Source organism: Fukomys damarensis, unplaced genomic scaffold (assembly GCF_012274545.1).
Source record: "Fukomys damarensis isolate Sample0158 unplaced genomic scaffold, DMR_v1.0_HiC HiC_scaffold_10, whole genome shotgun sequence".
NCBI classification, from domain to species: Eukaryota; Metazoa; Chordata; class Mammalia; order Rodentia; family Bathyergidae; genus Fukomys; species Fukomys damarensis.
The window spans coordinates 27944285-27959880 of NW_022900922.1; the positions used below are offsets into that span (position 1 = coordinate 27944285).

The 15596-nt window shown below is 51.6% G+C and overlaps 1 protein-coding gene across 6 annotated transcripts in view; it reads right to left on the reverse strand.

The window, feature by feature from the left end:
• Window positions 1–12030: 12030 nt before the first annotated feature.
• Phactr1 (phosphatase and actin regulator 1) overlaps window positions 12031–15596 on the reverse strand; it is a 514585-nt gene continuing 511019 nt past the window's right edge. For all 6 annotated transcript variants that reach the window (XM_010622877.3, XM_010622876.3, XM_010622879.3 and 3 more), the window contains one exon: window positions 12031–15216. In XM_010622877.3, the coding sequence (XP_010621179.1) occupies window positions 15201–15216 (16 nt within the window). In that variant the 3' untranslated portion in view covers window positions 12031–15200. The remainder of the gene's footprint in view (window positions 15217–15596) is intronic.

Genomic DNA, 15596 nt, shown 5'->3' on the forward strand with positions numbered 1-15596 from the left:
GCCATGAAAGCACCTGGTCTTAGTGAATTCCACTTCCAGAAGGGAAAAGAATTAGCAGTGTCCTCAAGAGGAGAGTTTGAAGCCTGTGCCTTGGGGAGCTCCTGCCTGGACACTGGGAGGAGACGGACAAAGCACAGATGTGCAGGACCTGACCTTCGGTAAGGGAGGAAGCCAGGGCGGAAGTCCTCTCAATTCACCCGTGCTTGGCCGCGGTCCACATGATCTGAAATGTGCTGCTACTGCTGGCGGAGCTAAAAATAAATACTCTGCAAATATATTTTGTCCCACCCAGTTTGCTGAAATAAAACCTTTCTGGCCACAGTGCATGGGGTGGAGATTTTTATTGTTAAATGAGTCCATTGAGATAGCATCAAGAATTTATTCCACACACACCTGCTATCTCAGCATTTGGGAGGCTGAAGCAGGAAGATGGCCTAGAGTTTGAGGCCAGCCAGGGCTACTTAGCAAGGCCCCGTCTCAACAAAAAACTAAAAATTACTAAAAACCCCAAATTTAAAAGTTTATTAGAAAACTAAACAGCAGAGGATTTTTAAGGCTATCCATGAGGACAGTGAGGAGATGGGGACCCAATTTCATTTCCAACCAGAATTTTACTTTGAGAGCTCAGTCCTCAGTTTCTGCCTGCAGCCCTCAGTGAGGAGCCCAGTTCCTAATAACAACACCCATGTTGCCTTCCTTGAAAACACTTTGTCAGAAAGCTGTGGGATGTTTCCTCCATGTGAAAACCCAGAGTGTTGGTTGCGGCCACAACGACTGGGTTGTGGGTGAAGTGTGGATTCTCCCTCTCCATCGGGAAATGGGAACTTAACATGAGGAATTTCAGTTTCTACTCTTTCCCTTCCAGAGGGGTGACGCAGATGGGGGACTGAGTGCACCTGCCTGGGAGATACGAAGCACCAAGGCCTGTGGAGTATGTGTGTGGAATCGAGTTGCGTATGTATGTGTGTGTGCATACCTCCTGGTGTGTGCATGTGTGGACGGTGTGGGGGTTATGCTGTGTATGCAGGTGAGCATGTGGCCTTGCCTGGACAGACCATAGGCAGACAGCCAGCCGCGAGTGTGGAGGCCAGGGCCTGGGAATGGAGGGCTTTGCTCGTGGAAAGTTCCAGCACCCAGGGTCCACGAGTCACATGTGCTGAGTGGCTCTGCAGCTCCTCACCACACTCAGCTGTGAGACCTGCCTGTCCTGCCTTGAATTGCCCCTGTCCCATGTCACATGGTCATTGCCTCCCCTGCTGTGACCTGAGGCTACCTCCCTGGTTTCTGGCTGAAAGAGCAGAATGTGAAATGAAGGCCATGGGAATTCAGAGAAGGAAAAAAGCCTCTGTGGCTCTGCTGCATCCTGGACTCCGCTCTTGCTCAGGTGCCCAAGCGACAGTGCTGGAGATGCCAGCCCAGGCCACCCTGAGGTCCAGGCCACCAAGGTGTGAACAGAGAAGCATCAGGCCCTGCGCTCCGGCCCTCCATGGACACAGCAGGGCAGTGTTCACCTTGGCTGGGTGTTGTGCATTCTGGGCTTGGAAAGGCAGACACACTTTCCTCTGTCCTTGTCAGTGGGCAGGACTTGGTGGCATTCTCTCTCGTGGCTGCAACGGAGCCGTTTCTCCTTGGGATTCTGCCAAATGAAACTGCCTGTGGCTTTTGGCACAAACCCTGACTGCCTGCCTCAGCTGTTGCTCATCCAGCGTTGGTGGTGCCAGGTGGAACAGGAGGGAGGGACAGGCAGAGAGTGTAGGGCAGGAGCTGGTGCGCTGGAGGGGCAGGGAGGGAGGCAATGGCCTTGCCTGCTTTCCTCACAGGCTCTTCCCTTTCCCTTCTGTCTCTCCTTCATCTCTCTCTTCCTCCTTTGCCTGTCATTGGGATGCCAGTCCGAGTCCCATGAGGGGGCAGACAGGAGGAAGAGAGGCTTCAGAGTCGTCACTTCTCAATGCTGCAAGAATGTGCTTCCCGCTGGAAGGCTGCACACCTGCCGCCTCCTCTTTCCTCTTCCCAGCTGGTTGTTCAACACCTCCTTTCTTGGTTTTCATTCAAAGATGCAATGAATGTGGCTTCACTCCTGACAATGAGCCAGCTCCTGTGCATTTAATTGCTGGGGACTACGTGTAGTAACTGGCCTCTGGGTGCTTCTAAGCATACAGGGAAAACAAATATTAACCACATCTGGGTTCCTTCTTGATGCCTTCAAGAGCATCCCTCATCCCTGAGCTTCCACACAGGGAAAAGGCGAACTGAGCTGGGGAAGGGGGGCTCCCGGAGAAAGTTCCAATGGCCTGGAGATGCACAGTTCTCTGTCCCTTGCCCTTTTTAATAGAAGAGTTGGCAGAAAGTGCCTTGGATTGGGGGACGTTCTGAGCCTCTGTCCACTCTGGTTCTGTGAGCAAAGCTCATCACTCAGTCAGTTTCCTTAGCCCCAAACTGGGACTCTGCTATGTTGCTTTCCCTGAATCACTCAGGGCTACTGCGGGGACGTTTTTACCAGCATGGAGGGCCAGTGTCTGGCTATACGCCGCCGCCTCTAATGGAATCTGTTATATCCTTCAAGGCCCCATCAGCTTCGAAAAGTCCCTTGTAGACTTTGGAGATGGAAGTGCATCTTTCTTCCTTTGAGCTTCTGTCACGCTTCAAATGCCTCTCATTTAGCAATAATGGGAGGCGTTTCGTTTTGATTGTCTTCAGTTGTGTGTGGTTGCATGCTACCACTGAGCTACACCCCCAGACTGAACTTTCTAATCGTATAGTTTTTAAATTGACGCATAGTAATTGTACGTACTAACGGGGTCCAGGGTGGCCTTTTAATACATGTATACAATATGTATTGCTCAGGTTGATGTAATTGATCGATCCATCAGCACCAACATTTCTCTCTTCTTTGAGTTGGAGTCACTTAAAATCCGGTTAGCTGTTTTGAAATTGCTCATGTTTTCAACCATAACCATCCTGCTGTCCTGTAGAAGTTAGAAGTGATCCCTTTACCCAACTCCATGGCTCATGACTATCCTCTCTCCCTGCTTCTTCCCCTCCCTCATCTTGAACTTTCCATGAGGTTTACTTTCCATGCAGTGACACTTTGTGCACTGTGCTCCCAGGACGAGCTTTGTGAAGTGCAGGCTGTGTCTGGTCCCCTTCCCCACACCTTGCTTCACTTTGTGTGGCTGCTAGGGTGGTACCACCCTGACCCTGCCGCTTTGGACACACTGTCATCATTGCCAGGACTATCCTCCCCCAGTGTGGGCTCCGCCCTCCCTTCTCTAAGACGAAGCCAAGTGTCCCCTCCTCCATCTTCAGCTTCCTGCTCTCTGCCCTGGGCCTCTTTCCTTCCATGATGCTGTTGGTGTCCTTTTCACCACATTGAATACATTGGCTTCGATGGATCTATTTATGGCTCACAGTGGCCTATGAGCTCCCTGAGGGTGGAGTTCATGTCTGATTCTTCCTTTCTCTCCACATCTAGCCTGCGCGGGTTCCCCATGAATATCTGTGGAGTATCTGAATGCCTAACTTGGTGTTCAGCTCCTTCAATGACAAGGCATAGAGTTGTCCCAAGGCTACCTTGCTTAAAGGAGATTTTAGTATAGAACAGAGGCAGGGCTAAAAACATGAGAAGGGGTGAGCCAAAAGCTGGGACAGGACTCAAGAGGCCCTGGACCCCCTCATTCTCATTTTTGATCTGCTTAGTGTGTCAGCTTTCTCCTCCCTCTACAGCTTGGAAGACACCAGAATGTTACAAATGCAGCCTCGGACCCCAACTCCTAAGTCTACGGGAATAGACGCGGGTCCAGCTTGGGTCTGGGGCAACCACAAGCCATTCTGTAGCCCAAGGGTGACCTATGGTTGTCAAGAGTACCCTGTGTCTACGGCAGGGTGGGGTGGCAAGGGAGAGGCATTGCTGCGGGACTGGGAAGACACCCTCAGAAGCTCTCCACTCCATTTATTAAGACACACGCCCACGCCAAGAACAAAGAGACTTCCTCCTTGACTAAGTCTGAGTGGCTATTTCAGCACCGTTTCTTCCCAATTTCTGCTAGCCACCCTGTAGGTGGGTGGCCAGCCTTTGTAGGCTGAGGCGAAATCTCACTGGCTGCTCTGGCAAACTGTCCATGTGGCCAAGTGTTCCCCTTGTGAGCACGGTACCAAGTCTAATTCATTCCAGAAGTCCAAAGAAAGTTGGCATTGCCGGTTCCTTCCCCTCTACCTGTGGCCAGTAGGAGGCCCTGGAGAGAATGGTTGGTGACAGCTGTGTTTGTGAATTTGCCTAGTGGCTGGGAGGGTATACAGCTTCCCTGGGGGTGTCTAACATCTGGGTCTCTACACACAGCTGGGTTTGGCCAGGTCAGCTGGCTGTTGGGTGACCCTGAATAAAGCCAGCCAGGGCAGTCAGCTAGCCGCTAAGGATGGCTGATCTCAAGATCACTCTGGAGGCATGCATAGACCTGAGGAATGTCGGAGCTGGGGAAGTGAAGATCATCAAACACAAGATAAGAGAATGAAGTTCTGGGTGCAAAGTGGGTTAGATGAGGTCACGCTGAACAGCTGCACAGGCTCTAGAACTCAGCGTGCTCCTCCTCCTCAGTTCCCACCTCCTGAAACTCTGCCCCTCTTCCTCTAAGCTTTCAGATCCCTACCCTACCTGGGTCAGAACGCTTCAGAGAGGCAGCTCTTGCCTGCACCCTTGGCCTCTGGCTGGGCAAAGGGGCAGTGTTGCTGTGGGTAACCAGCAGAGGGGGTGACAGTAATAGCACCCATCCCCCAGGATGCAAAAAGACACAGGAAGACCTCAGGTGGGTGCCTGACCCAGACTGGGCACTCGGTGAATGCTACAAGTTCTTATTTTATAAGAGTTCTAATGAGTGCTCTTGTGAGAGTAGCCTGGTGTCTCAGAGTTGCACAAAAACTCAAAGTCTAGAGCAGACTGTGCCCTGAGAAGAGGCAACTGGGGGAGTAGAGGGCACCACAGGCCTGAAAGACACTGCCATGGGTCTTTACTGTACAGAGGGATCCCCTGGGAACCCCCGGGAACCTGCAGATTCAGAGTCACTTGGTCCTGGGAGGTGTTGCTTCTTGCTCTCACTGTAGCTGCCATCCTGGGGAACCACAATCTGAGAGGCAATGACCTAGGAAATGCTGGTTTCGCCTAGTTGAAGGTTTAACCCTGATGCCAAATAGAGGGGTGCACCCCAGAGAATGCCACTTGCCCACACTGTTTTCTTATCTTCAAATCATCCGCCCTGGCCTCATTGCTACGACGTTGCAAGGAGCTCACAAAGCACTTCATGAACCCAGGCATCCAACCTCAGTACTGAGCCCAGATGCTCCCTATTAACCAACCATTTTCTCCCTGCCCAGACCCTGGAAGTGGCTTCTCTATGACCTCATCACAAGTCAGCTTGTTGCCAAGGACAGCTCTGTGGCAACTGAACAACCACTTGATCACTTATCCTTCTTTCTGACCAACCAGGCCCCAAATTTATTTAAGGCGTGTGTTAATAAAACTTTTCCAGGCTCTTTTGATTAAAGAGATGGCCAATTAGATAGAAGTCAATATTATTAGGTGGGACTTCCAGAAAAAAGTTCTTAAAGAGGTTTACTCAGCTGGCAGTCTTTCCTCTTTGTACTTGGAACACATACTCAGTGGCTAGAACTCCAGCAGCTATCTGGGAACAAGAAGCAACCTCAGGAATGGAAGCCACACTAACAAGGGTGGTGGGGTACAAAAACAGAGCTGTGACAAATTGATTGATGGTGTTTTGGAGCCGCCACACAAGCTCCTCCCAGCCTAACTACAGACAGTTTTGACATAAACTCAATTTGTCTCATCCACTGTTATGGGAGTTCCTGGTTACGTGAAGGCTGCTAGACCCTGTGCTAAGTGACACCACAAGAGCAGCTGCAGACACAGGCTTAAACATGTGTCCCAAACTGTCATCCCTTGGACCACCTTTTGGAGGATTTCCTAGTGGTGCAGATCAAGAGACTGGAGCAGAAGACTGGAGTTCCGCTCCACCCTACCATTTCCTGTGACCCTGGTGAGGCTCAGTTCCCTCACCTGTAAAATGGGGACAAGGGATAACAGTGACCAGCAGTGTCCCCACTGCCCGGGTGCTGAGTGGATGTGTCTCAGGGGACACACAGTGGTGACTGGTGCTGATGGGGCAGGGAGGGACATGGGGTGACGCCCATGTGTGGACAGTGTATGCCTCTGGTGCTGTTTTTTTTGTTTGTTTGTTTTTGTACCAGGGATTGAACTCAGGACCTTGCACTTGTGAGGCAGGTGGCAGAACCACTGAGCTAAATACCCGGCCCTCTGTGGTGCTTTCTTTAGGGCTGCCCACTGTGATTGGCTGAGGCCCCAGGGTACTGCAGCTTCATTGTAACCAGAAGGGTTGCACCGGAGCCCCTCCTTGTATTAATGTCCCGTTCATGGAGTTCTGTTTAGGGGAGGCTGGCAGCACTGTCACTCTCAGCCCCAGCTCCAAAGCTCAATGTTGGTCCTGGGAGGGAGTCTGGATAACTGGTCAAACCCCCCGCCACTGCTTTGCTCCTGAATCCAAACGTCTGTTCCCCCAGCTGCTCGCCTCCAGCTGGCCAAATAGTCCCAGAATCATCCACACCTGGTCTGTCCAAACCTGAGACCCTGTGTGCTTCTGATTTCTCTCAACCAGCCTGATGCTGAGCCTCCTCCCCACCCCATCCATTGTGTCCACTCAGGCATAGCTAGCTGGTACCTGAGGCACAAAAACCACCATCTACACAGTGAGCTGAAAAACATCAGAGATGTGCTTACCTCTGGGCCCCGAGGTGTGGCCAGGGACCAGAATAGGACAGTGTGACAGGAGTCTCTCTGCACTTGGTCAGGCTCTGGCCAGCTGCTTGATGGGTCTGAAACACTCCCTCCTTTCCTCTCGATGGGCCATCCTAGATTTCAAAATTTGATATGATTGAAATAAGCCCTGTGTGGGTGCATATCTCACACAGAGGGTAAGCTCCCTTGTTCCCGGATGGTCCTATGGATGGCAGCCAGCACTGTGTGTACTTTCAGGACTCCTTTTTTTTTTTTTTTTTTTAGTAATCGTAACTTATTTTTTAACAGGAAAGGAATATGTGCAAATAGGGATAAAAGGTAACCAGGCTACAAGGGTTCAGTGACCAGTGACTTTCTCAGCCCCAAGCTCCCTTCTACTCCTGTTGGCCCCAAAGAGAGCAAACTATTTAGTGTACTTTTCTAGGAAGAAAGAAGGGGTTTGTCCTGCCTGCTTTGGGGTTGTCGTCATCAGCCAGCGAGACAGAATGGAGGGAAACCCAGAGAGTTAAAGGGAACAAGGGGCTGTTGTTGTCATAAGAGGACAGAGGTTGAGAAAAGGGGAGAGGGCACGAGCTCTGGCTGGCAGAGGTGACAGCTGGCATTTTAATGGTGGCTTGGAAAAGTGTCCCAGCACCTGTGCAGAGTTGGAAGAAGGCCAACCTCTTGTCCATGGTACTTTTGCTGTTTGAAGCCCAGGGCCTTGTAACCCAGTATACTTGAGCCGACTGACTGAGCCTTCTGGGACACTCGGGTTGAGCAGAGAGCCCACATGTGTTCTCACTATGGTATAGCTCTCCCTCCTCCCCCAGAAACCGGGGACTGGCTGTGGGGTGCTGCATGGGATCAAAGCCTTTGCCCTACCTGGGTCTACTGGTGCTGGTGCTTTCTGAGACAATAGGCTCAGTTTCCACCCATGTTCCTGCGGTCTGTGTGTCCTCTTCTGGGTGGGGGCTCTGAATACCCACACCTGGAAATACATCCTCTCATGGACCCCAGACCTACTGGACAAGAGGGGTTGTCAACATCCTAATCCAGTGTGGTCAGGGAGGAGCAAACAGCCTCATCCTCCCTCTCTGCCACCATTTCTGTTTCTTGTGTTTATCAAAGGAACAGCAGCAGCAATGATAACACCCAGCAGGAAACGCCATTCCTAGGAGACCGTGTGACACAGAAGTCTCAATTTATATGAATGAGGAAGAGATGTGGGGTCTGGGATTGCTCTCTGTACAGGGTGCAGCTTAATTAGTCAGAGTCTGGAAGATGGACTACTAAATTCTGCTTTTGGCATTCCGTACTCTTGCAATACTCTTCTGCCAACTCATTAGTTCATTTAATAAGGGCCCTTTGCCCTCACATGGGCTGACACCCTCAGAAATACTGAGAGATCATTGCCTTTTGTGATTAAGGGCAGAACCCCTTTTACCAGAAAACAGCTTCTAGGAAAGGGACTGAATGCTCGGGTGTGATTGATTAAATGCCTGATGTGTTCCTCTTCTGTCATTACATAGCTTGCTGTTTCCCTCCTGCCTTTGCTATGACTCTAGGTGGGACCCATGGAGTGCTAGGGCCTAGCTCAGCATTATTTCACTGGCAGGAATCGTAAATATTGGCTGACATTCAGGTGCCTGCAGGAGGTGCCTGCTGGTAGAGACTCGGCTCAGCCACCTTTGGGCAGTGCATTCAAGGGCAGAGGCAGGAGGCTTGGAAACCTTGGGTATCTTGCCTGATCCCTGAAACTCGGTGTCACAGGATGGTGTTATCATTAAGGAGAAGCCACTGGGGTAACTGGATGGATGCTGAGAAAGGATGAGCTCTGCAAAGTGGAGGCAAAGCAATGCATGACTGGGCCACTGGGGTGGCTGAGGATGCTGCCCAGGCATCAGACAGGCTTGGGTTTTAACCATCGTGTGTCTTCCCCAGGTTGATGCTTGGGGATCAGTTATCAGTAACCAAGGTGTTCAGAGTTAAGTGAATCTGAAAAGGCAGTGTGGCACAGTGTGGGAGCTGCTAGTAATGGTGTTGATAGGAACCAAGTATCCAGGCAGAAATCTGGGGTGTCAGATGTCAGAGAAGACTACTACCATGTACTGCGTTTTGGGTGGGTTGCATGAGTATCTGGCTCCTCACTGGAGTTCTGGGATCAGCTAAGTGGGACATCTCTTCGACTCCATGGGTGCTTGGTCTCCAAACCCCCCCGTTAACCCCTGGTTGTCCCCAAGGTGACCCCCATGACATGGCCACATCAATAGCTCCTGTTGTAAGTATACCAGAGGGCTTGCTTGGGGACCCCTGTGTAGAGGACAGCTCAGGGAAGGAAAGAGGGCAATTGTCTCATTGTCACTAAGGATGCTGTGCTGCAGAAATGAAATGGTATCAGAATTACAGTGTGGCTGCTGAAGATGCCATGCCACAGTGACAGGCAGGCAGGTCTGGGTTTGGACAGATGACTCCGGCAGTGGGGTTGGATGTGCTGAGGCCACAGGCCAGGTGGCTGCCATCCCCAGGTGGGAGCTGAAGGCCTTAATGGGCCCTCAGACAGTGCGGCTGTCTGGGAAGATTCACTTCTCAGACTAACTGGCAGGAATACCAGACCTGCAGGAAGGAGAAAGTGACATCTGGGTAATTCCATTCACTGAAAAAGGGACAAAAGAGGATGGGGAAGAGAGACTGAGCTTGAAAATACAAAATGAATAGTCAGGGGCCACCAAATATGAGATGCTGCTGGGACCCGATGTCAAGGGAAAGAGCCAACATAGAACCAGGCCTGAGTGTGCCAGACACCGCTGCAGGCACCTCACATGTATTATTTTATTTAACCCTCACAATACTCCCTATAAAAAGGCACTGTCATTTTACAGATGAGAAAGCAGAAGCAGAGAGAGATTGAGTAACTCGCCCAAATTTACACAGCGATGAAGGGATGGGGCCGGGATCTGCCCCCAGGCCCTCTGAGCTCAGAGACACTGTGAAGACTGGGTTTGGGGTTCAGGGCTGAGCTACAGCTGCAGAGAGGGACATGTAAAGGGAGACGAGGGGGAACCCTGGGGACCCTCACAGACTCGGCAGGATGCGTCTGCAGCATCTAGCTTATCCTCTGGGGAACAACCAGGTAACTGACAGTATGAGAACGCGGGTGCCATGGCGGGGGGCTGTGCCTCAGCATCACTGGGCAGAGCTCCCTTGTCCCAAGGGGCCTGGCCCAGGGGGCAGGGAGGCAGAAGGGCGCTGGCTCATCTGGTGACAGTGGCTTCAGGATGAGAACTCCTGGGACACTGGGAGGGAGAGGCCCCCATAGGGCCACCACACAGGCAGGGACAGTGACCTGTAGGGTGTTTGCAGGTGCTCGCAGTTTAAAGCTTCTTTCCCAAGGGCTCAGTGTTGTGAGAATTCCTGTATCCTCTGAGCTGACACTCTGACATTTACTTCAGTGCCCCTACTTTCTAGATGAGGAAACCGAGGACTGCATAAAGTAAATGGCATGGCCCAAATTTCTGGGTGTGGTGCAGTGGCAGTCACTACTGCTGTGTGGTATAAGTTGATACATCATGGGCCACCATGGTCAGTCACCTCCGCCTGTTGAAATGCGTAGCCCACAACCTTTGTGCTTTTCAGGCCATTTTCCTTCCCTCTTGGTAGACAGAGCCTGTTGGGAGCACTCTCAAATTTTTGTTTTGTTTTTGTGGTACTGAGGATTGAACCCAGGACCTTCACACTGAGCTACATGCCCACCCCTTTAAAAAAAATTTTTTTTTTGGAAACAGGTTCTAAGTGTCTATATTGCCCAGGCTGGGTTTGAACTTCAAATCCTCCTTCCTCAGCCTCCCAGAACAGGAGTGTGTTGCCATACTTGCTAAAGCTTGTCCTCCCTGGCCTTTTCAGGAAATTCAGTCAGTTCCTGCATATTAAGAACCAGGAAACTCGGCAGTGACAAAAGGCGCGAGCTGAGAGAGACACTAGGCCAGGCGCTGAAGCCTTCCTGGAAGTCACTCACCTCTCCTTCCGGGGCGACCCCTGCTCGGCGGTCAGGCCTGCGCAGTGGAAGCCTGGAGCTCGGACACTGGTGTCACAGCTGCGGGACTCCGGGGTTCCCCCGCGAGAAGCAGGCAGTGTGCGGTGTGACTCAGAGGCCCGGGCCGGGCACAAGCACACCCGAGCCCCTGCGACTCAGAAGGGCGGGCTCGTTATGTGCAGATGCCAGGCCCCGCCCAGCCCGGTCCGTGGGCACCTGTAGCTTAATAAGAGCCAGGTGAGCCATGGGTGCAAGCTCACCTGTGAGCAGCCCCTGCTGGGCTCCTTTTCCCCGGAGCTCCTCCCCGCTGCTAGGACAGCAACTGTGCACCTCACACAGCCACCCGCTTCCGCCCAAGCCCCACAGTAGCAGGGGTTATGTACAAAAGCTCTTGGCTTTGTGGGCTTGTCAAGAAGGAAACTAAAGCACAGTTGTTTGGACTTGGGGTTTGGGTCCAGGACCACGCCCTCCCTACCCAAACCCAAAAGGGCACAAATTCCTTGTGTAAAATGGGCAGCATGTGCACAAAACCTACCCAATCCTCCTGTGTATTTTAAACCATCTCTCCACACTTATAAACCCTAACGTAAAGCAAATGTGGTGTCAAGTTATCATGCTGTATTGTTTAGGAATAATGACAAAGAAAAAAATGTGCACATGTTCAGTAGCGATGCAATTTTTTCCCGAATATTTTTGATCTATGGTTGGTTGAGCCCATGGATACAGAGATGACTGTACTCAAGGAAAGCATTCTAGGGCTTTTGTTTAGGGACCATGACACCCCAAAGTCACCCCAGGATGTGTGGCTGTCAGGCTGCCGGGAATCTAACACTGCTGGACTGACCCCAAGTGACTGAACGCAGGTTAATTTATATTAAATTATTCCCAGACTCCCTGAAGATAAAGGTTGGACAAAACATTTTAGGTATTCTAAATGTTAAGGAGTAAACTCTTAGTATGCAAAGGTCTTCCAGAAAGTAATTTATGTGCCACGGTGCTTCCTATCCCTCCATATCACCAGATACTTGAGATAGCCCTGTCTCTTGCCTGACTGGTGCTATTTTGTTGCTGAGCTGACATCTTCCTTCCCTAAAGGCCCCTTACCCAGCCCAACTAATCTTTTGGGGGTTTTTAATGGTGGATGATAAAACACACAAGAGTCAAGGCTTTTTTTTTAGACTTTTTTTTTGTTTGTTTTTAAAGAAACTGCATACATCATCAGAGACAAACAATAATTTAAATACCATGCAGTTTCTGTATGTACAAAACCTAGGCCATAGAGATCCAGTTTAATTTGTGTTCTATGTACATCGTCTTCCTCATACAGCCGTCATCTGATAAATTAGAACTCGGGAGTGCGCAGGATTGACAGCCACCATACCCACTCACTCCTATACAAAGACAAACTATGTACAGACACCCAGGAAGCAACTGCAAAAAGCAACTGGTTTGGGGATTAACAGACAGATGGCAAGAAGTCCTTGAAGGTAACCTCTGCCCCCCAGCTGTGCACGGGGAGAGCCTGAAATTCCATTCATGGAAGCAGCATACCACGATTTTTCATTCGGCAAAAGATAAACATGTTTGTAAGCAGGAGGAAAATGGACTCAGAGAACTTTTCACCACATTGACCATCATTGTTTGGTTTCTCTAATCTGACAGAAAGGCTAAAGTTTTACAAGTTTTACAGGGCTTTGGGATGAAGTGACCAGGAACTCTGAAAAGGTGAGCAGGCCAACTGCAGTCTCTTCTGTCACTGAGATGGGGACGTTGTGAGGTTGGCTCAACGTCTTATTCTGAGAGGGAAACATGATTTCAAATTTGTCCTCTCCTCCTAATTCATCAATAAAGCACTTAGTTGGGAATGTATAGACTCAAAATAACCCAGCTTGAAAAATGCAGGGTTTTCATAAAAAGGATGCATTTTAAGTCATCTAGCCCATCTATTTTTTCCCCCTGCCCCAATTAATATCAGTTTGTCATCTTGGAAAACGACACAAGTTGCTTCCGTTGTCACAACAATGTGGTAAAAAGAAATGAGAGAGATCTTTCTAAAGACCTCGGTTTTAAGAAACAGATGGCAGAGGCCTCACCCTGCAGAGCACAGAGAGTGCTGAACCAAAGGAAGAACCGCTAGAAATGGGCTTGAACTAGCCAGTCCTGAAGGCCTTCCTGGGACATGGGAGGTGAACCCTTAACTCTGAGCAGTGACTTCTGAAAAGGGTGCCCTGCAGGAAGAGAAGCAGACAGTGCCCCCCATCTCTGCATGCACAGAGTGGGCTGCACGCCCAGGGCAGGGGCACATGAGCTGGCTGGAGGCTGGCTGCAGGGAGATCCCTTTGGGCCTTCTATTCCCAGGGAATCCGAGGGCCCAGAGCAGAACTCGGCCCAGCTTGGGGGAAGTCCAGGTGTGGGGAAACCAGGCTGTCACCCCAGGGCTCCAGTACCACCTGCTGCTCAGCTGTGGGGTAGGGGAAGTGCAGTCCTGAGGCCTGGCCCGGCCCAGCAGGCACCTCAGCCTGGAACACACACAGGCGTGCCTGCCCACCTGTCCCAGGGAAGTTCAACGAAAGAGCACACGTCTCCCGTTCTACCATTTGCACATTCAGACGTCAGTAAGCCTTTCGGGAAGGCTGCGTTCACAGCCATGCTAAAATCCCGACTGTTTTCCCTGAATACCTCTCCTGACTGCTGGAACTGTTCATATTAAACACCCCCAAAAAACAACAAAGGTTAAAAAAATCTAGTAATGGTGTCCTCCTGGGGCTGGACAGAAGCCAGCTTGCTCCGGATGGAGGTGACAGTGGCTGGGGACGCTGCCTCTGGAGCTGCCCTGGGGCTGTTAACACCTGCAGAGCATTCCAGGGCTTCCTCGCTGGGTGCCATGTCCTAAGAGAAACTTGCTCCACCTGGTTTTGGGTGGGGACTTGACTCTTTGAGGGTTGCCAGGCCGGCATCTTTCTCGCCCTGGGTGTGTGTGGTGGAGAGTGAGCCAACACCCGGAAAGACCTGGTGACTGCAGAACCAGCAGAGGAGGCCAGGCAGAGGTGTGCCAAGGGCCCTCTGGTCAGGAAGGAAAATGAGACCGCCGCAGCCCACCTCAGGGTATCTGTTAGGGTTTAGGGTATCCTTCCCCCACTGCACCCCAACCCTCAGTGTCTCTGTCAACACAACACTGATTTCCCAGGGCCCCAGAGCACAGGATGGGTGGAGCCACATCTCCGCTTATCAGGCATCCTGAGGAGAGGGGAAGGAGTCTCTCAGGCTAAGCGGAGAGGGAAGGTGGGGGGCAGCCATGTTCCACCTGGCATGCGTCAAACTCTGGGCTTCTCCACAGAAGCTTGCAGGGCAAAGAAAGGCAAATGGAAGGCCACCGAGTGGTGCTGGAGGGCCAGGCCCCTATCACAGGGCAGCCAGGCTTCCAGGAATGGTTTCTGGCCACCACACGCTGGCCCCACACCCCAAAGTCATTAACTTTCAAACCACACAACTGCTGGCCCAAGGTGCACAGGAAAATCAAAAAACACCAGCCAAGCAGAGTTTCTGGCCACCTTTCTGTGCCCTGCAGGGTCCTCATGCTCATGTGCATGGACACCAGTGGAGTCCTTAGCAGTGGTGTTTGTGTCACCTGTGACACTGGGCTTTCAGAACTCGTGTGGGTGAATTAATCTGCACTGAGAATATGACATTTCTCTCCATCTCACCCTTGGCAGAGAGGACAGCAGCCACCCAGAGCCAGCCTGCCACAGCTACCCACATGCTAGTGGTGGACCACACAGCCTCGCCCAGAAGAGTGCCCCTCATTTCCATCCCATGTGGATGATGCTGAGACCAGCAGGGACAACTGAGCAGTGCACCCTCCCCACCGCATCACCCGCCTCGGGGACCCCCAAACCAGACACTTCATTGGAGCTGGTGCATTTGGTCGAGTCCAGAAGGCCAGCCAGATCTTGGGCTCCGTACAGTCAGTCCCAGGCCAAACCCACAGCCTCTGCTTTCTCCGAATGCAGGGGACAGTGCCAGTCCCGCACGAGGAAGGGCTGCGCTAGAGATGGAATGAACACCGCGCCTGCTGGGCCTGGAAGGAGAGGACCAGGACCACGCCGCCTCCCAGAGGTCTTCAGCCTGGGCCCGCTGGAGGGTGGGACACGTGTTGGTACCAGAAGTGGCGCCCGCAGATCTGACCACGGACAGGTCACCATCACGTTTTTGCACACAGAATCCTGATTGTGTTTCTTTTTATTTTTCTTCTTAAAAAAAAAGGCAGTTCAGAAGATTTACATCGTAATGGGAAGTGAATGAATACCAGCACTTATGGTTCTTATAGACTTATGTTTTGAAGACAGCGAGCACTCGGGAGGAATCCCACTGCTAAGGTCGGTGAAACCTGGGGACACAAAGAACTCAGTCAGGGCGCAGGACTGCCAGAGGCGTGGGACTCAGATATGGGGCATGGGACTCAGCTACTCAACTTTCCCTCTTCAGCTGCCCTGGTGGTGGCAGGGACAGGGACTGTGAACCTTAATGTCTGCTTTGGCAACAGTTTCATCTGCAGCCCCCCAGGGGACCCACCCAGGTAGCCAGACCATGGTGTCAGCCTGGATCCAGCAGCAGCAAGGTCACTCATCTCTGAGTCCAGGCATTAAATGCTTGGTAAGCCCTGTTCCTTAAGAGTAAGCAGGGGCCGGGGATTTAGCTCAGTGGCAATGTGCCTGCCTTGCAGGTGCAAGGTCCCGAGTTTGATCCCCAGTGCCCACAAAAAAAAAA